Source organism: Heliangelus exortis, chromosome 1, assembly GCF_036169615.1.
Source record: "Heliangelus exortis chromosome 1, bHelExo1.hap1, whole genome shotgun sequence".
In the NCBI taxonomy this organism is placed as follows: Eukaryota; Metazoa; Chordata; class Aves; order Apodiformes; family Trochilidae; genus Heliangelus; species Heliangelus exortis.
The window spans coordinates 152,118,857-152,136,070 of NC_092422.1; the positions used below are offsets into that span (position 1 = coordinate 152,118,857).

At 35.8% G+C, this 17,214-nt stretch overlaps 1 protein-coding gene across 3 annotated transcripts in view; it reads left to right on the forward strand.

The window, feature by feature from the left end:
• AEBP2 (AE binding protein 2) overlaps positions 1-17,214 on the forward strand; it is a 49,921-nt gene that overhangs the window by 14,553 nt on the left and 18,154 nt on the right. For all 3 annotated transcript variants that reach the window (XM_071733048.1, XM_071733049.1, XM_071733050.1), the window contains exons 2-4: positions 3,848-4,055; positions 6,689-6,796; positions 15,257-15,443. In XM_071733048.1, coding sequence (XP_071589149.1) covers positions 3,848-4,055; positions 6,689-6,796; positions 15,257-15,443 — 503 coding nt within the window. The remainder of the gene's footprint in view (positions 1-3,847; positions 4,056-6,688; positions 6,797-15,256; positions 15,444-17,214) is intronic.

Genomic DNA, 17,214 nt, shown 5'->3' on the forward strand with positions numbered 1-17,214 from the left:
GCTTGACCTGCAAGGGCACTGACAGAGATGAAAGATTTTGCTGGGCTTTCACATATTTTCTTCACAGCCTTTACCTCTTCTGTAGGCTGTGAGAAAGACAAACTAATTCTAGCTTCTCAGTACTGAGGCACCAGATCACACCAAAATAAGTTGCATTTGAAGGAACAGAAGAGAAAAAAGTATTTAACATTTTTATTTTAAAGAGTTACTTATTTCTGGAAGCGATGTGTCAGGACAGTGAGTTTCTTGGATTTTGGTGGAGCCTATGGAGAGAACTGTCAGAAAACAGTGATCTCTTGTTGTGCAACTTCTGGCTGTTCTGTTTTATAAGTAATTTAGCCATCTCTCTAGTAGGTCCTGTTACAGCAGTACTTGTCTGTACTTCCTAATGTCTTAAACAGTTCTTCAAACCAGGAGAAAGGTAGGCATTCCCTTCTAAGTAAATACTACTTTATCATTCAACTGAATTTGTTACTTTTTCCCCCCCACCAATTTTTAGATTTTAGCTTGAATAGGTTATAGAATCATAGTTCAATATAGCACTTTATCCTCAACTTCCAAGAAATTCTATATGCTGCTGCTTGGTTTTAAGTGCTATGGGCACTTAAGGTATTATAACAAAACCAAGCAAACTTGTAAACCATTATATTTAAATCAGCTTTATAAGTGTTACTGTTTTTTCATGTCAGTTGACTTCTACATATTTTTCTCTAAATTGGAGTAATTTTCTACAGATAGCATAGCATATTAAAAAGAAAAGAGAAAACAAACCAAACTAAACAAAAATCAAGCAAAACAACCCCCCTCACACACACACAAAAGCAAAAAAGAATCCAAAACCAACCAACCAAAATACCTGACAAATCACAAAAGCTGAAATATCTGCATTCCTTAGGCTGTCAAATTAGAGACCTGTGATTCTGTGTCACAAGTTGGTCAGGATATGTTGCACTGTGTTTGCAATATGAAATAAACTCCCATGCTACAGGTTCATCAATTTGGGGCTTTTTCATTGATGCTTATATTGACCAGATTGCATGCCTGTGAACTGGAGAAACCACATGAATGCCCACTTTTTTCTTGCCCCACCACCCTTCCCCTCTCAGTTCTTTCAGAGAACTCCTTCTGGGTTATGTTTTGGCATTGCTTTTCCCAGGCTGTAAAAATACTGGATACTCTTGAGAGAACTGCTATATATACCCCTTCATAGTTGGAAATCTGCTTATGCTTGTGGGGTTTTTGAGAATTGTACCAGTGCAGTCAGTGGATGTGGAAACTCCAGACTGTCTGTAAATAGCTTGGATGCTTGAGCTCCTACTTAAAGTATATATAAAATACTGTACTTTAGTACCTTTCATCTGTGAGAAAGTTAGGGTTACTTCTGCACAAGAAATGGTCTGAGGCAGCTGTTGCATGAGTGCTGCATCTGAAGTGCTTTGCCATCCTTGGTTAGATAACTTCCTGTTGGAACCACTCATCCGTGTAACATTGCTGTATGTGACAAATGGTCAGGCAATGTGCCATCTTGTGTGCAGTCAAACCTACTGCTTAGTAGTGATTATGAGAAAGCTGTACTTGGATAACTCAAGCTGGTGTGTGGGTTACATTTATTTATTCAGTTTTTCTATCTTCCTATTGGTAAACTTAGCTTTCATTACAGTCTTACTGTAATGTAATCGGTTTTACTGATTTTTACACTTAGCAATAGTTTTTTGCCTAGGTATCAGCTGAGGAAGGAAAGGATGTGAGTGCCCTAGTTGCATCTGTGGTGAGCCCTGCAGGCAGAAAAAAATTGGATTATCTGCAACATATTTTGCACTTAAAGCTTCTGACAGTTTTTTGGAGGGATCCTAAACTACTATTACCCATAGCTGTGGTCAGTGATTGTTACCACTGTTGGGACTGTCAGCTTAAGCTTGGTGCTGATTGCTTTCTTATTTTTTAATTTTTATTTTTAATTTTAAAAAAAAATTCTATTTCTTTTTTTAGTTTTATTTATGTAAGCTTCTGGTGAATGTAAAATGAGCATTTTGGGAAAGACAGAAATACAGAACAGATGCAAAACTGTAACTATAGGCTTCTGTTGGCCATCTTTTCTCTATTTGCTAGTGGCAGGTTTTGTGCTTGTGTGTCAAAAAAGAACCAAGACAACTTTTGGGGGGGCAGTGAATAGGGGGAGGGGATCATGGAAAGCTCTGTATGTCCAGGGTATAGCAAGGGGGAGAAATTAAAATAGTGGGCACATAAAAAAATGCTGTGTAGCCACAGAAATTTCTGCTTTCATAGGTAGAAGTCATGCCTTGTAAATTGTTAAATCTCTTGAAATTGGGAGGGGGCAAAAAAGGCTTGTGGTATTTGAATAGCCTTTAGGAAGCAAGTATTTGATACACTTTGAAGAGAAAAATGTTGAAAAGGTCTCTAAACCTTTCTTTTGAACTTGGAAAACAAAGGCCAGAGAATAATTAAGTCAATTTTAATAAAAGGGACAGACTAACGGGTTGGAAGATTTTTAAGATTTTAAACCTGTGCTTGGGATATGGTAGTCAGTTATTTTCATAAATGTTACATTGCTGCTATCTCTGAGTTTGCTTGTGAAACAGAATTACTCAGGATAGTTAAAACTAAAACTTAACTGGAAAGTATTGCTAAAGAGAATAAATAATACTTTGATCAAGACAAGAAATTTTTCATTGCTAAATCCATTGGAATCCACGTGGTTCGTGAGGGAAGAAATACGAAGGCAAATACCTATGATTTCAAAATCTATCACAGGAAAAAACTGCTAACACAGAGTTGATTTAAAAGATACAGATAATGTGAGAAATTGTAAGTAAAGGCTTTTAGTGTAAAAGAGCAAACATGATAATGATCTTCAAATTTTAAACAATAATGCAGGTTTTGTTTCATCTATCTCAAAATGTGTAAACAAAAATAGTAGTTATATGAACAGTGATGGTCAAAAATCTTGAGCAGCACCTATATCTTTAAAAGCAGAATGTGTAGAAACTGTACAAGAAGTGGGGAAGATAATGGATATGATAAAAATAAGAAATTCTAAATATTTTGTGGAGCTGAACAGGATTTAAAAAAAATGTTAAAATAACTTAATTAGAAATTTAATTTATTTTTTTCTTTGCACTGCTTTGCTTAGAAGAATGTTTAAAGACACCTGTGTAAAAATGACTGGCTTGTATTAGCAAAAGTGTATCTATAATAATAACTCAACTGGGCAAGACCACAAGTGGACTGTTGTCACTTGCTCCTGTTGGAGCAGGGAACTTGACCACCTCATGTTCTGAGGTCCATTCAGAGATGAGCTGTTCTGTGATGTTGTTGCTGATTGAAATGACCCCTACCGGCCATGTATTGCACTGCTGCTCCTGGGGAGAGTTAAAAAATCAGAACAAAAAACATTATTTTAGTTCATGCGTGCTGGAGCAAGAGTGCGAGTATCTCAGAACAATTCTTTTAAGGATCTAGTGCTAGCAGTGGATGCCGTACTAGATCATCTCTGATCTAATCTAGCAAGCATTTTTTTTTTTTAATGCTTTGCACTTTTTTGCCTTTTTTTTTTTTTTTTTTTTTTTCCCTTCTCTTCTGAAGAATAAAAATGTTGGCTGTTTAAAGTAGCTTAAAATGACTTAATGACTTTGTTAATCGTGTGAGAGTTATTTTTCCGACAAGTCAGTGAATGGAAGAATTTTCCATCCCTCCCCTTTGTTGCCAGTGTCCAGAAGAAATTATACTGCCAGTTAATATTTCCTGACTGTACATTTATTATAAAGTGGCAAACCACAATAAATTATAAGTGTGTGTATTTTATTCTGGTTTATTTTTTGTCTTGCAGCATAAGCAGCACTATTATGGACATAGACAGCACAATTTCCAGTGGACGTTCAACTCCAGTTATGATGAATGGACAAGGAGTTCCTGCCTCCTCTGCCAAAAGCATTGCTTACAACTGTTGTTGGGACCACTGCCACGCTTGCTTCAGCTCCAGCCCGGATTTGGCAGATCACATTCGCTCCATACATGTGGATGGTCAACGAGGAGGGGTTGGTGTTACTTTTTTTCCCCCCTCTTTCTTTGTAGCAAGTATTTCAATCTTTAATGACAGTAGCAAATTGTGTTTTCAAGTGTCAGTTCTGTAGCTAGTGGCAACCAAGGTTGGGCATTCAGTAGCCATGGTGTAATAGGCAGTCAGCTGCTGTCTTGCATAGTTCACTTGATTTGGTATTGTGTGTTTAATTGGTTACTTAAACTAACTTTTTAAGAATGTATGAAGTTCTTTTAAATAAATGGTATGAGGCTGTTGGATGAATGTGCTAACTTCTCAGCATCCTGGAGCTGTTGATATATCTGTAAGTGCTTACACTTGGAATTAATTTTCTTAAAACTATTAGTGTATGTGTTACTGCATGTGAATTTGAATTAAGTCTTGATTATTTTTATGAATGGAGTCTCACTAGAGGTAAAATATATGCAGAATGCATAAAAGGAAAGACATAAGACTTTGACTCGAGCACAAAGTCTTACTGAAGCAGCTGTGCTACAGATGACAAGTATACTTCCAATACAGTTGCATCTAGTATTTATTATTTTTAAAATTAAAATGCACATATAATCATGTATACTTCTGTTTAAGCCCTGATCAAATAATGCAATTTCTATTGGTTTCATGATTTTAATATTTCAAAACACCTTCCAGTAATTTCAGATATGTACTTAGCTACCTGCTCTTTCCAGCCTCCCAAATTATCTTTTGGAATATGTCGTGTTTGTTTACATCAAACATAAGCAATCTGCCTGCTTTTTGACTGTGTTGCAACTCTTTAATTTCTTGAAAAGCTAGTATCAACTCTTAACCTAGAACAGTCATTGTCTTAGTTTTTTGTCCTGCTGCTTCTCCAGAAATAAAACATTAGGCCATTACACTTCATGCTGAGTGAATAAGAGACTTAAATAAAATACTGATTTGCCTTACTGTAAATAATTTATTGTGTAATTGTGTTACTGAGACAGCTGTGACTATGGTAATATTTAGCTAATGCTTTTGTTATGATTGAACTTCTAGCTTTGTATTTGGTGAATTTTTTCAGTCCAAGCTCTAAGCATAATCATCCACTCAGTGAGCTGGCTTTTCAGCCTCCCATGAGGTGATTTCTGTAGTTCTGTTCTTAGGCTTATAAAAGCATTGCATGAATCCTGGATGAAAAAAATGAAATGGATGACATGTATTGGTATCCTGTGGGCTTTCATATAACTGCATCTTTGGGGATCCTTGTAGTCTCATCCGTTTCTTAAAAAGGGACTGGAGGGTTTTAAAAGTTTTTTGGGTTTTTTTGGTGTTTTTTTGATTTATCTTTTTATCCCTGTACTGGATCTGGCTTATTTTTTAAAAAAGTTCTTCAACTATGCTATTGAAGGGGACTGATGCTGGCTGTTTTGTTTCAAGGATTTGTCTGCCACCTGCTGGTGAGGTGCTCAGGTGGTGGTAAAAATTATATTCTTGTGGTTTTGATTGGATTTCAGGTATTGAATTGGGGTAGTAACTGCTTACTGAGAGCTTAAAAAAAATATAAGTACACAAGTATGGTAAAATGTATATTTTCAAGGTAATACGAGATAATGGCTCTAAATCAGATAAGTCCATGAAGAACCCAGGAAACCTTTTGACAAAGTAGTTTTACTTCTCAAAAATATTTTTTTGAAGTATTTTTGATGCAGCCTTTTGACAAGGGTTGCCAAGAAGCCTTAGCTGGACCTCTGGTGGGTTACTGTAAAACCAAGTGCTTGCTTTTTGGAGGGATTCTGCTTCCACAATCTGTAACTTCATACTAATATTCCTTGGCTGAGTGCCTTGCAGTCTGCAGTTGCTGATGGAAATATTGGAAGTTACAGAGCTGTTGCAGGGTCAGGAACCCTGGAAATTCCAATTCTGTGTCTTCAGGGGGATCTCAAAACCAAGGAGCAGACATCAAATGTTTAGGGGGGGTGGGCCTTCTGTGTCAGTAGGTCATCATACAGACATTCAGGGTAGCACTCTTGTGGCTGCTCTTTTGTTTTGAAAATGAAATTTGTTGGAGTTCTTTAATCTCTGAAAGAAAACAAGCAGCTCATATCCAACTAGTTTCCTGCAGGTCTGAAAACCAGTGTTATTTCTGGTATCTGTATTTTGCTGCTAGAAATTAGGGCTGTACCTCCTTTCACACACAGACCTGTTGAAAAACTCTGATATCTATAAACAGCCATATTGTAATTAAGAGTGTTTATTTTTTTCATGCTCAAAGAATAAAATTAATAGGTTTTGAGAGCGAGCAATATTATTTCTGTATCTGCTAATCAGAAAATGTAAATTTGTCATAAAAACTGTTATGTCTCAGTATCTGGTGAATACAGATAGTGTCCAAACACAAATTCTTTACAATGGATGCTGTGGCTCTTGGTTGTAGTTTATCTGCAGGAGCATCTATTTTTTGATACTTTATTCCAGTGACCTGCTTTTTTTGAATAGTTTTGGCTGTAATTATCTTCTACTTGATGAAATATGAGAAGTTTGCAAAATAAGTGTCTGTTGTTCAAAATTCTTTGAAGTACTCTGTATTGTGAAAACAGGTTTCTTTGCTTATCTGTTTGTCTTTTTTTACTGCTTGATTTGTGTAAACTTTCTGCATTTTTACTCTATTAGGTGTTTGTTTGCTTATGGAAAGGTTGCAAAGTATATAATACACCTTCAACAAGTCAAAGCTGGTTGCAGAGGCATATGCTGACACACAGTGGGGACAAACCTTTCAAGGTAAGGTTCATTGTAGTATGTCATCCCCTATTTTAAGAGGAATTCTGTATACTTCTCCTGTTACAATATGTGAGCTGAAAAATGCCATCACAGGAGGATTTCTTAAGAAGTATCCAGTGAGCTGAGCCTTCGTCTTTGCAACAGTAGTACCAAAAGGACCTTTTTCTGTTGTGAGAACAGGTGAAGATGCCATTGTGTCTCTGTCCCTGATTATTTTAATGTATAAATGGTAGAGGAGTGTAAAACTAAATATCCATGAAGTTCAATTTCCATTTTTTTGTGTTTTCCAGTTGAGTTGCTTAGTGTTAGAGTAAGATTAAGTTGTCTTATGCTTTACACCTCCACATTAAACTTTGGAACGTGTCTGATGGTGCCTATTCTGTGCTTGAGGAAGGGCTGGTTTTATTAACCAAATCCAGTTGAAACACAGTCAGTGACTGTGGTTAACCTCTCTGAGAGTAATAAAGTCAGCAGTGCAGGACCATTGAGCTGATTGTATTTCCTGCATAGTATTTTCTAACTTTCTCTTTCTTTCTCCCCCTAATCTGTACCTGCAATTCTAGGTATAGTAGTGTTTATCATTCCCATATCCACCAATCCGTTATTAATGAGTTGCTTCATCCTCTTATGGATACAGTTGGGGCAGTTCATAGCTGTCAGTCCTGGATCACTTGATGGTAAGTCCCACCCACACTACTTCAGACTGAAGTTCTCCTTCCATGCAGGATATAAAAATGAATGAGGGTTTGGTTTTTTTTTTTTTCAGTTTAGGTAGCATTTTATGCTTTTCTCTCCCCCATCCTTATCAAGTTTTAGTTACTGTTTCTCCGCTTCCCTCTTCTCTCTTTTCCTAGGTAGTATCTTCTCCTTTTCTCTCTTTTCTAAATTTTTTTTTTAATTTTATTTTTTTTAGGGCAGCTTTATGACTAAAATACGTTTTGTGTTACACTGATACCTTCCAGAAGTTACTTCTTCTGCATAGCTTATAAGTAATGATGACCAAAACGAAAACAAAACCAAAAATCTAGAGAGTAAAAATGGGGCATTATTCTATTTGGAAAAAAAAATTGTAAAGGCTAGACTTATTTTCTATAATGAGCTGTACAGTTTAGTCTCAGAATTCTGACAGAGAGTGAATAGCAAAACGAAACTTGATTTTAAGGTTATTGTACTCTTTGTTCAAATAAATAAGGTTAGCATGCTCTTGGAAGCATAGTGCAAGGATCATAGATCCCTGAAAGTTTGCAGGTATGATGGTTTCAGCAACAGATCTAATCTTAAGTGCTAATCCCTGAATAAAATAAAATATGTCAGTAATCAGAAAACCTGTACCTTAGGTCTCTTTGGTTTGGAATTATGTTTTGTAAACTTTAAAGTATAGTGGCAAGCTTTGATCTTGAAGGAAAGTCTTTCAGTAGGGTAATTTGTATACTTATTTGGTCTAGATCAAAGAAACTAAATTTTCAAGACATGGGGTTTAAAAGAGGTGGGCATAGCTGAGAAATGCCAGTAATACTTTAGAGTCTACTAGTTACCTAGAGAAGTCAGCAAAAGTTATCTCTAGTTTAACTAGTTTTTTGGCTAGGCTGGTTGCCATTAGAGCCCTAAATTTATAACAGTCAGTTAATAATAATAATAATAATCTTGTGTTAAATATGTGTTGTTTCACTAGCTAATTTTCTGTTCCAAGATCATACTAAGGGAAAGAACAAAACACAGACCAGGACTGCAGTAGTTAATCATTGTGGCTCAGTCACTTCAGCATTTTTTTTCTACTGATGTCTTCAGTCCCTCTGTTTTTTATCTCTGTATTTCTCAGTCTGCCCTTGGGAGCTTTGAATGGAGGATAATAATGGTCTGAGTAGAATTTGGTAACATCATTTGTGCCTCTGTCATTTTAGCTGAATATAGGCTTCAGAGCTCAGATGAGGTAGCCAAGTATATATGTGTCTGTGATAGCAACCTGTTAATTAACTTACTTCCTTCATCACTTGCTTCTTTTCTTCTACAAGAAGTCTGCTGTCTGATATAAAAACACTTAAAGTGTTGGATATTAGTCTTGATGAGTCCAAGAACAGCCATTACTAATTGTTCTAACCCAGTCATTTGAAATTAGCAAGTATTTCCATTTGCTACATTTAGCTGTTCTTAGAAATCTTAATTGCTCACCTTTTAGGAAAAGCCAGGTTTTTTCAAGTCAGAGTTGGATTGAGGACCTCTTGCTCTTGCAGAGAAAATATTTCCCAAAACCTAAATTACAAATGAAATTTCTGTTGCCTCATAAGAATATACTTGAGTTCTTGGGTAAAAGGAAGGAAGCTGTCATTTCAGAGAACTTGCTGAAAATACTTGGTTATTCAGTGTTCTACTTAAAAAACAATAAGTGCCAGGATTCTTGAGGAGAGCTGTAAAAGGCAGTAATGGAAGTAGTAGAACTGTATGCGGTTGTCTGAAGAACTGCTGTTCAGTGTGGTTTTTAGGAAAAAGATGTTAGCCAGGAAGGTAGCAATTAAAAGCATGGAAGATTTACCTTTTGTAAAGGTAAAAGAACACTATTGTCATGTACTGACCAGGAGAGAGTAGTAAGTGTGTGGCAGGTTGCTATATTCTTGTATTTCTAGCTAAAGTGAGAGACAAAAGTACCTTTTTAAATTGAAAGGCAGTTGGGAATTATCTCTGGCATAAACCTGTTCTTTGCATTAGAGCCACTCTTTTGAAAGATACATCCCTCTACAGTCACCCTTCTGCTTGAAAGTGGACTCATCTTATGTAGTTTCCCACTGAATATAATTACCTGTTTTTGTGATGCATGTGGTTGTGTCCTTTGATTAAAAGCTATATCCAGCTGTAAATGAGCTGCTGTGCTTTAATATTGAAAGGTGTTTGGGGGATAACCTGAACTTTTTCATGCATTTATATAAAGACTAGTTGATTTGTCACAGAAATGAACCCACTTCTAAGTTAAAAAGGCAGAATGTTTTGTATTTTCCTAAGTTTCTCCTGTATTTTCTGTTTGTGCGGTTTAGTGTCCCCCTCTCAGCATTAACATTGCAATACCTGTGTCACAGGGAAGTTAATTTCCTTATGAATACCTGTTTTTGAGACCTTTGTTCTGGTAGCTTCATTTTTATGTGGGGCAATTTCCCAGTAGTGTATGCCCAGCTCAGAAGGGAGACATTTTATATATGAGTCATCTGCTGAACTAAAAAGATCTGACAAAAAGATACCCTAGATCTTCGGGCAGAATTTAGGACATCACTTCCCCTTTAGTCATCATATTGCTATTCCATTTATTCTCCACATTTTTTTTCCTAAGGTTTTTAATACTGATGGGCTTGGGTTCCACGTGGAACATATTGATGGATTTTTTGCTTGCTTTTTTTTGAGGCCATTATAACTGTGTTCAGTTACCTGTGAGGTGTCTTTTCCTAAGACTTCCACCAATCCCTCCACCAAAGGAAAAGTGTTCATTAAATTGCAGCTAGTTCTCAGTCCATGGTCAAATATGATTTCTACAAAGCAGTGTGATTTTTCAAATCCTACCTTTGGTAAACACCATTGCATAAATTTGGTTTTCTTGTCAAGAGGAGCAAACAAACAGAGTGGTTTTACAGAACCTTTTTTCTTTTTTTGATTGAGCCTTCTTTGGCCTCATACTGCTAGGTATTTTAGAAGACTGGCTGTTCTTCTCAATACCTTAAGTTCATTGCTCTTGTGCTGCTGTGGGATTTTTCTCTTTTTCTTATTTCAGTCTGATTCTGGCCATCTGTTTTTTTGTTTGTTTGGGTTTTTTTGGGGTTTTTTTGTGTGTGTCATTGTAGACATTAATATAAGTATTCTCAGAGCATGTAATTGTTCCTCTGAAGACACTTACTATATTTGTGTGTGTTTTTGCATTCAGATTTGAGAGAGAAAAACATAAACGTTATTATGTTTTTAGTTCTGTTATGACATGATTTTTACAGCTTTTTAGAAACTGGTAGAATGTTGTGGAGCATCATCAAGCTGTAGTGGTGGTCCTGTTGAGAGTTCAGCAATTTAAAAACTTCCAGAATGTGTAGACAGGTGAATCTAGAAGAGTAATTTCCTGAGCGTAGAAAACTGATGCCAGTAACTGTCTTTGGAAAGCTGAGAAAAAATGAATAAATAAATTCTATCATACTTCCCCTAAACTTGGCTGGTACAAATGATAATTATTTGAATAGTTAAAGTGCTGTGGCAGCCTGGAATTTCTAGCATGGTTTTTGTGGTACTCAAAAAAAGAAAGAACAAAACAAAAATAATCAAAACACTACTCAGCATGGGTTATTCTGGTACAGGATAATGAAAGTTAATTGAAGACATAACAAAGGGACACCTAAAATGTAGGCTAGGTGACCATATACAAAGTAGAAGGCATAATGAAAGAACAAATGGTAGTGTGAGCAGAAAACAGTGGGAGATTTTATGCAAAATAATTACATACAGCCATCTGCAAATATAAGGCTGCATATAGGTATGCTTCCAGCTGCTTCCACATGCTGATTCCAGTGGCTGTGTTAGTGTTTAAGATGACTGGTGTGTGGTTTGCTCATGTGGGATAAATGCTTTCAGTAACTATGAACAATGGTACATTCATTGGAGAGTTTCATCCTTTGTTTAAAAGAGGGAAGAAAGTAATAATAAAAATGAAATTTGGAGTTCATTCTACCACCTGTAAATTCCAGAATTCATTAGGGATGGCTTCATTTGTTATGGCTCTCAGTAGAGTAACACTTGTTGAAATCTAGAAAACACAGCCAAGCAACTTCAGTCCTCATTTGGAATTCATGTCTCTTACTCTCTTGGCAGAATATTTTGGTACACTAGTGTATTGCAGATACCTAAAGAAAATGTAAGGACATTGTGCAAGAGCACTTAGATACTGAGACATTAAGAAGCTTTATCCAGATGTCTAAAACACTAGTTAGATTTATTGGGAAGATTACACATCGAGTATTCTAAAAAGGAGATTTAGTTATTTTGAATTTAGAAAGAAACCTGCATTGCTAGACATTTTAATATCCTATTTGTTAAAGTCACTGGTCATTACTGCCCATTAATAATGGTGGGTATGGGTACACTGGAGAAATTAAACTTCTTATGTGTTGACTAATTTTCTCTTGAAGTAACATATCCACCAATCCGGACCCAATCTATTATATTTAAAATTGAATGCAAAATTTTGAGATTTAGGTTTTTGGGGGAAAAATTAGGAGATTGGTTTAAAGTTGTGCGTAATAGCTGAGTTTGATTTATTAGAAGGCCTCTAGACCTGTATAATTATCTGGTGGGAAGCTGATTTAGTGTGACTTACCGTCCAGAGATCCTGAAGTGACAGCCTGAACTGCTCCTTTATCTTTGGATAGAAGAAACTTTACCCATTAGTAACGGATTGCTGGATATATTATTTTAGAGAAAAAAAAAGGAAAGAAAACAGGTAAGATTTTTCTCCTCTTCTACTATTTCCTATCTACTACAAAGGCATATATGATGTGTCAGCTGTTGATTATTTGATGACATAAGGTGGTCTCAAACTACAGAACATCTGAATGTAATGATTTCTGCAAATATTTCATACTGGGGCTGTAAACTGTAAACAGGCTTTCTGGTACAAGGTAACTTCTAGTTGCAAGTAATATGTATTACATATTTAAGGATTCTAGTGATTCTGGTTTGGGGCTTTTGGAAGTAAAACTTGGGCAGAGCAAGATAAGTGGTGGAAGCTTCTGTAGGTAATCTGTATAGAATCACTGTCATTGTTTTCTTTGTACACAAGTAGACAACAGTCAGGGTACAACATTGTGAGTCAAACTGCAGTTAGTCGTAAAACAATGTTTCACAATTAAGTCTTACAAACTTGTGTTTTAAAAAGTTTTAGAAATATACCTGACACAACGTTTGTTATTTTCAGGAAGTATTGCCTTTTGATAATATGCTTTAATAAACTTGGTAATGCATGCACTGCATCAAGGCTTGAAGTTATTTTTGATCTCTAGCAGGCATTGGCAAGACTGAAATTTTAGTTTCTTAGTGTGACTGAGTATGGGTATTTTGGGTTGGTTTTTTTTTTTTCCCTGTCTCTGTTTGTAGGGTAAGAAAGCAGGAAGCTGAATTCAGGAGCACCTTAATGAAAGGTAAACCTGAATTTAGATTTAGTTCCTTAGCTTAGGTTTATGAAACTCCTTTAATGGGCAAGATGGGTATTTCAAGTGCTTAGAAACTAGAGAATAAAAAATTGTTCGAACTCATGCATGGATTTATTTTGCCCATATATCTGCTGGTTTCAAGTTTCATCATCTACAATACAAGTAAGTGGGTTAGGTTCAAGGTCAAGTTGGATGAGGCTTTGAGCAAGCTAATCCAGTAGAAGGTACCCTTACCCACAGTATGACTTTTAAGGTCCCTTCCGGCCCAAACCATTTATGATTCTGTAAGTGTAAATTTTAATCTTCAGTGTTAATTTCAAGTAATAAATATTGCTTTGGGTTACTGTAGTGTAAATGAGATCAGATTCTTTAGTGGTTTGAATTTCATAGACCTTTTGAGATGTCTTACATTGTAAGTCACTACAGTATAAGTATATGGTATTGCTTTTGTTTGAACATGGGAAATTATAGGGCAAAGTAAAAAGGCATAGGTAGGTTTTTGGGTAAAAATCTTCTTAAGATACTTATTAGTGTGGGAGACGGGGAGAAAAATACAGTGTGAAAGATCCTAAAGCTTTTTGTCTGGGAATTACATGTTTTTAGTTAGGTTGTTACTTCTACTACCTTCTTCTGAGTTTTTTTTCCCCCTTGGAAAAAAAAGGGGGTGGGTGGGTGGGTGGGATGGCAAAATGTGAAAAATTCTGTCCTAGTTTTTGTCTTTTACTATTCTTACTATCTTGAAATATATGTAGGTTTTTTGGTTTCGTGGGTTTTTTATTTGGTTGGTTGGTTCAGTTTGGTTTTGCTTGTTTTTTTAGTTTTTTATTTAGCAAGTATTAAGTCCTTGGGGATAACAGATTTTTCTTCTCTTGGAAAGTGCATGGATGTAAGATGATTGTGGAAAACCATTTGCTAGGTCTGAGGCAGGAATAGACTGTTCAATTCTTCAGCCGCAGTTGGAAAACAACACAGTTGGGTTTTAGGGACAAAACATGCTGAGTGCTGTTCTGCTGCTGTTTTCTTGTCTTTAAATTAAATGTTCAGGCTTGGGGCAGATTACTGTAAGAGCTTGCAAATTCATCTTTATTCTTCAGAGAAAACTTAGCACTATGTACATAGTAGCAGCATAACTTATTCCCAAACCTCCTGTTGGAGCTGCCTCATTAGTTTGCTGTGAAGGGAGCTGCTGGAGAAGAGGTACAGATGAGAGAGAGCTGAGAAAGGGGCAGCAGAACAGATGTGAAAGGAGAAATTTCCAATGGTTTGGAGTGGTGATGAGCTTTTTTGCTGTTGGCAGATCTGCTCCTTTGCCCTGCTGCTATTCTCTGGATTGCAAGAAAAATGGATCATGTGGATACATAATTCTTTGCAGCCAACAGTGGAATGTATATTTTAAAATTGTTTTTCTGTTACCCTTGTAAGCTTGGAGAGAGCCTCCCTCCCCAGCAGTTAATTTTAAATTTAAGTACTTATTTTGAAATTGAAACAATTTTAAATATAAACCAAATTCTTATAAAAAATACCAATCATTGCTGTAGTTAGTACCAACTTAGTTGCATGTATCTTGCGATTTCTGTGTTTCTGCCTAATTATTGTTGAATTTTTTTCTTATTTTTCTGACTGAGAAAGTCAGGCCATTTTCTTTAAACTAGAACTTTTCTTAAATACTTCTGAATTACTAGTATCATCCCAAAATAAATGTATAAATAATTGTTAATACAGATTTCAAGTTACTGAAGTTAAAGGTTTAGCCAGACTGTAAGGTAACTGTTTATTACTTCATAGCATTTACGAAAATTATAATTGTTTTAAATTTAATGTGGGTAAGAATTCAGGTTTTTTACTTCTGCCTTGTGAGAAGACAGGAGGATGTTAGAGAACACTGTTGTGAAATGCAGAAGATTGGACAGCTGTTGAGAAATACAGAATAACAGTACAGTATTTGCAAAGACCAAGGGTATGGTGATCTGTGAAGAGTAAAGTTCTTCAGGAACATTTATTTTCTGTGGGAAGAGTTTTTCAGAGCATTGTTTGAAATTGATTTTGTGCAGCACAGTATTACAGCATACAATATAGCATACAAACATTATTGTTGTGTAATTACTGGTAGTTAAGCTATTCAGATAGAAAATTATTTTGAATTGCTCCTGTTTTTAAGAATTTTATGGTTACTAAGAATTTGTCTTAATGTGTTGCAGTTTGAGCCAGGAAAGTCAAACTAAAAGACCTTTCAAAGTCCTGTGATTGAGTATCATACAGCATGCTGATACTGGTCTGTTTTTTTTCTCATTAGTGTGTAGTTGGTGGGTGCAACGCGAGCTTTGCATCTCAGGGAGGACTTGCCCGTCATGTGCCCACACACTTCAGCCAGCAGAACTCTTCAAAAGTTGCCAGCCAGCCAAAGGCCAAAGAGGAATCTCCATCTAAAGCTGGAATGAATAAAAGAAGAAAGCTAAAGAACAAGAGAAGACGATCATTACGTAAGTATTTCCAGAAGTAGTTCTTCAAAGTTTTGTCTTAGATAGGAAGCTCCTCTTCAGTGTTTATCTGAAGTTGTGGATTGGGTAAGATTGGTGATCTTTAGCATTCTATTGTTGGCATTCCTTGTGATGGGAGGAAAACTGTTCTAGATACTGTTTGTGTTCCCTTTTAGGTAAAGGCATCAATGTATTCAGAATTCAGAAAGGATCAGTTTCTGTGAACAAGTTTGAGTTTACAATTTAAAGATGCTTTTCATTTTAGAGTCGCTTTTTAATTGACTGTATTACTATTAGAATATTTTCTGTTTAGTGATGAGATCTGAAGATTCATAAAAATTGAGAGAAAAGCCTATCATGTAAGCTCTCTTTTGAGCACATTTCATTAACTCCGTTTGTTTTATGAGCATAACCAAAATCTAATTGCAGGCAGATTTGACTTGCTACATTTTTTAAATGTTTCTTTTATTAGTTTATGTTTGTTAATTCTGAATGTACCATTGTGCTGAGAAGTGTGATTTTTCATTTAAAGTTAGAATTGTCTGTAATCACTTACTCAGTACCTTTTCTACTCCATTTTCATCTAGTTGTTTTATTCCTGAGTTGTCCCAGCATCCCATGACACAACCAGATTGTGTCATATTTATGATTCTATTATACAGAAATTACTAGGAAAGGCTAGGCACTTGTTTAAAAATTTGACTTTGTTTTATAATTGCTTTGGAGGGAACTCCAGTACTGAACTGGTTATTTACTAATTTTAAACTGTTCTTGCATTCAGCGACATGTGAAAATCCAATTAGATTTTTTTCTTGCTAGTATGTCAACAGTGGAAGAAAAAACTGAACATTGATTTTTTTCCTTTGATGTTAAGTCAGCCTTACAGCATTGGAGAGAATCACAAGGATACCTTTTTAATAAACCTGCTCCTGTATATCTCATACTGCTCAGAGAAATGAAGTTTTGTTCATAAGCAGGCTATTATTTCAGTCTTGGTTGGTAGGATTTTACTGAGGATGGAGAACTGGAGAACTTATGTTACTTTGCTGGATCAGCAATTGCAGTCTTATTTTTCCAGACCTCTTCTGTGGCAGTACACCTAGCTGTACTGATCTTTTGGTTCCTGTGAAGACATACAGTTACCAATTATTCAAAACAATAAAATAAATTCTTGTGATTATTCTTAATACTTGACCTGTGTGATATTTATGAAGCAGTGTTCATGTTTCTGCCTTTAATGAAGAGAAGCCTGTCCTGGAAAGTTAAAGTAGAACTTTAGAGTAGTAAATTAACTTTAAAGTAATTCACCTAGAATTCTGATAAATTTGTTTCCTTTGTCTGTCTTAGACACTGTATAACAGGTATGCAGTTCAGTGCTGGAAGAGCCACTGTTAACTTGCTGTGATGATTTTTTTTTTCTTTTACTTTGTTTTTTGGCAAGAGGAGGATTCTTGAGTATTCTTAAAATGCGAGTACACTCTGAAGATGTGTGTGTGTTCTAATTTAAGCTTCAGGTAATCCTCTAATTTTGACGCTAATGCAACATTCAAAGGTGGAAAACTACTTCTCAGAATTTTACTTTCAAAGAGCTTTCCCTTTTGCTGTAGCAATCTGTGTAAATGAGAAGTTTAAAGGAAGGAAGGCTGATCAGTGAATGTTTATGTGGTCACTTTGCAGTCTCTTTTTACTTCATCTTAGATATAATGAAAGAGAGTCTTGAAATAGCTGCAGGCTCCTAAAGGATTAGCTTGGGTTTTTGGATGTGTTAAACAAA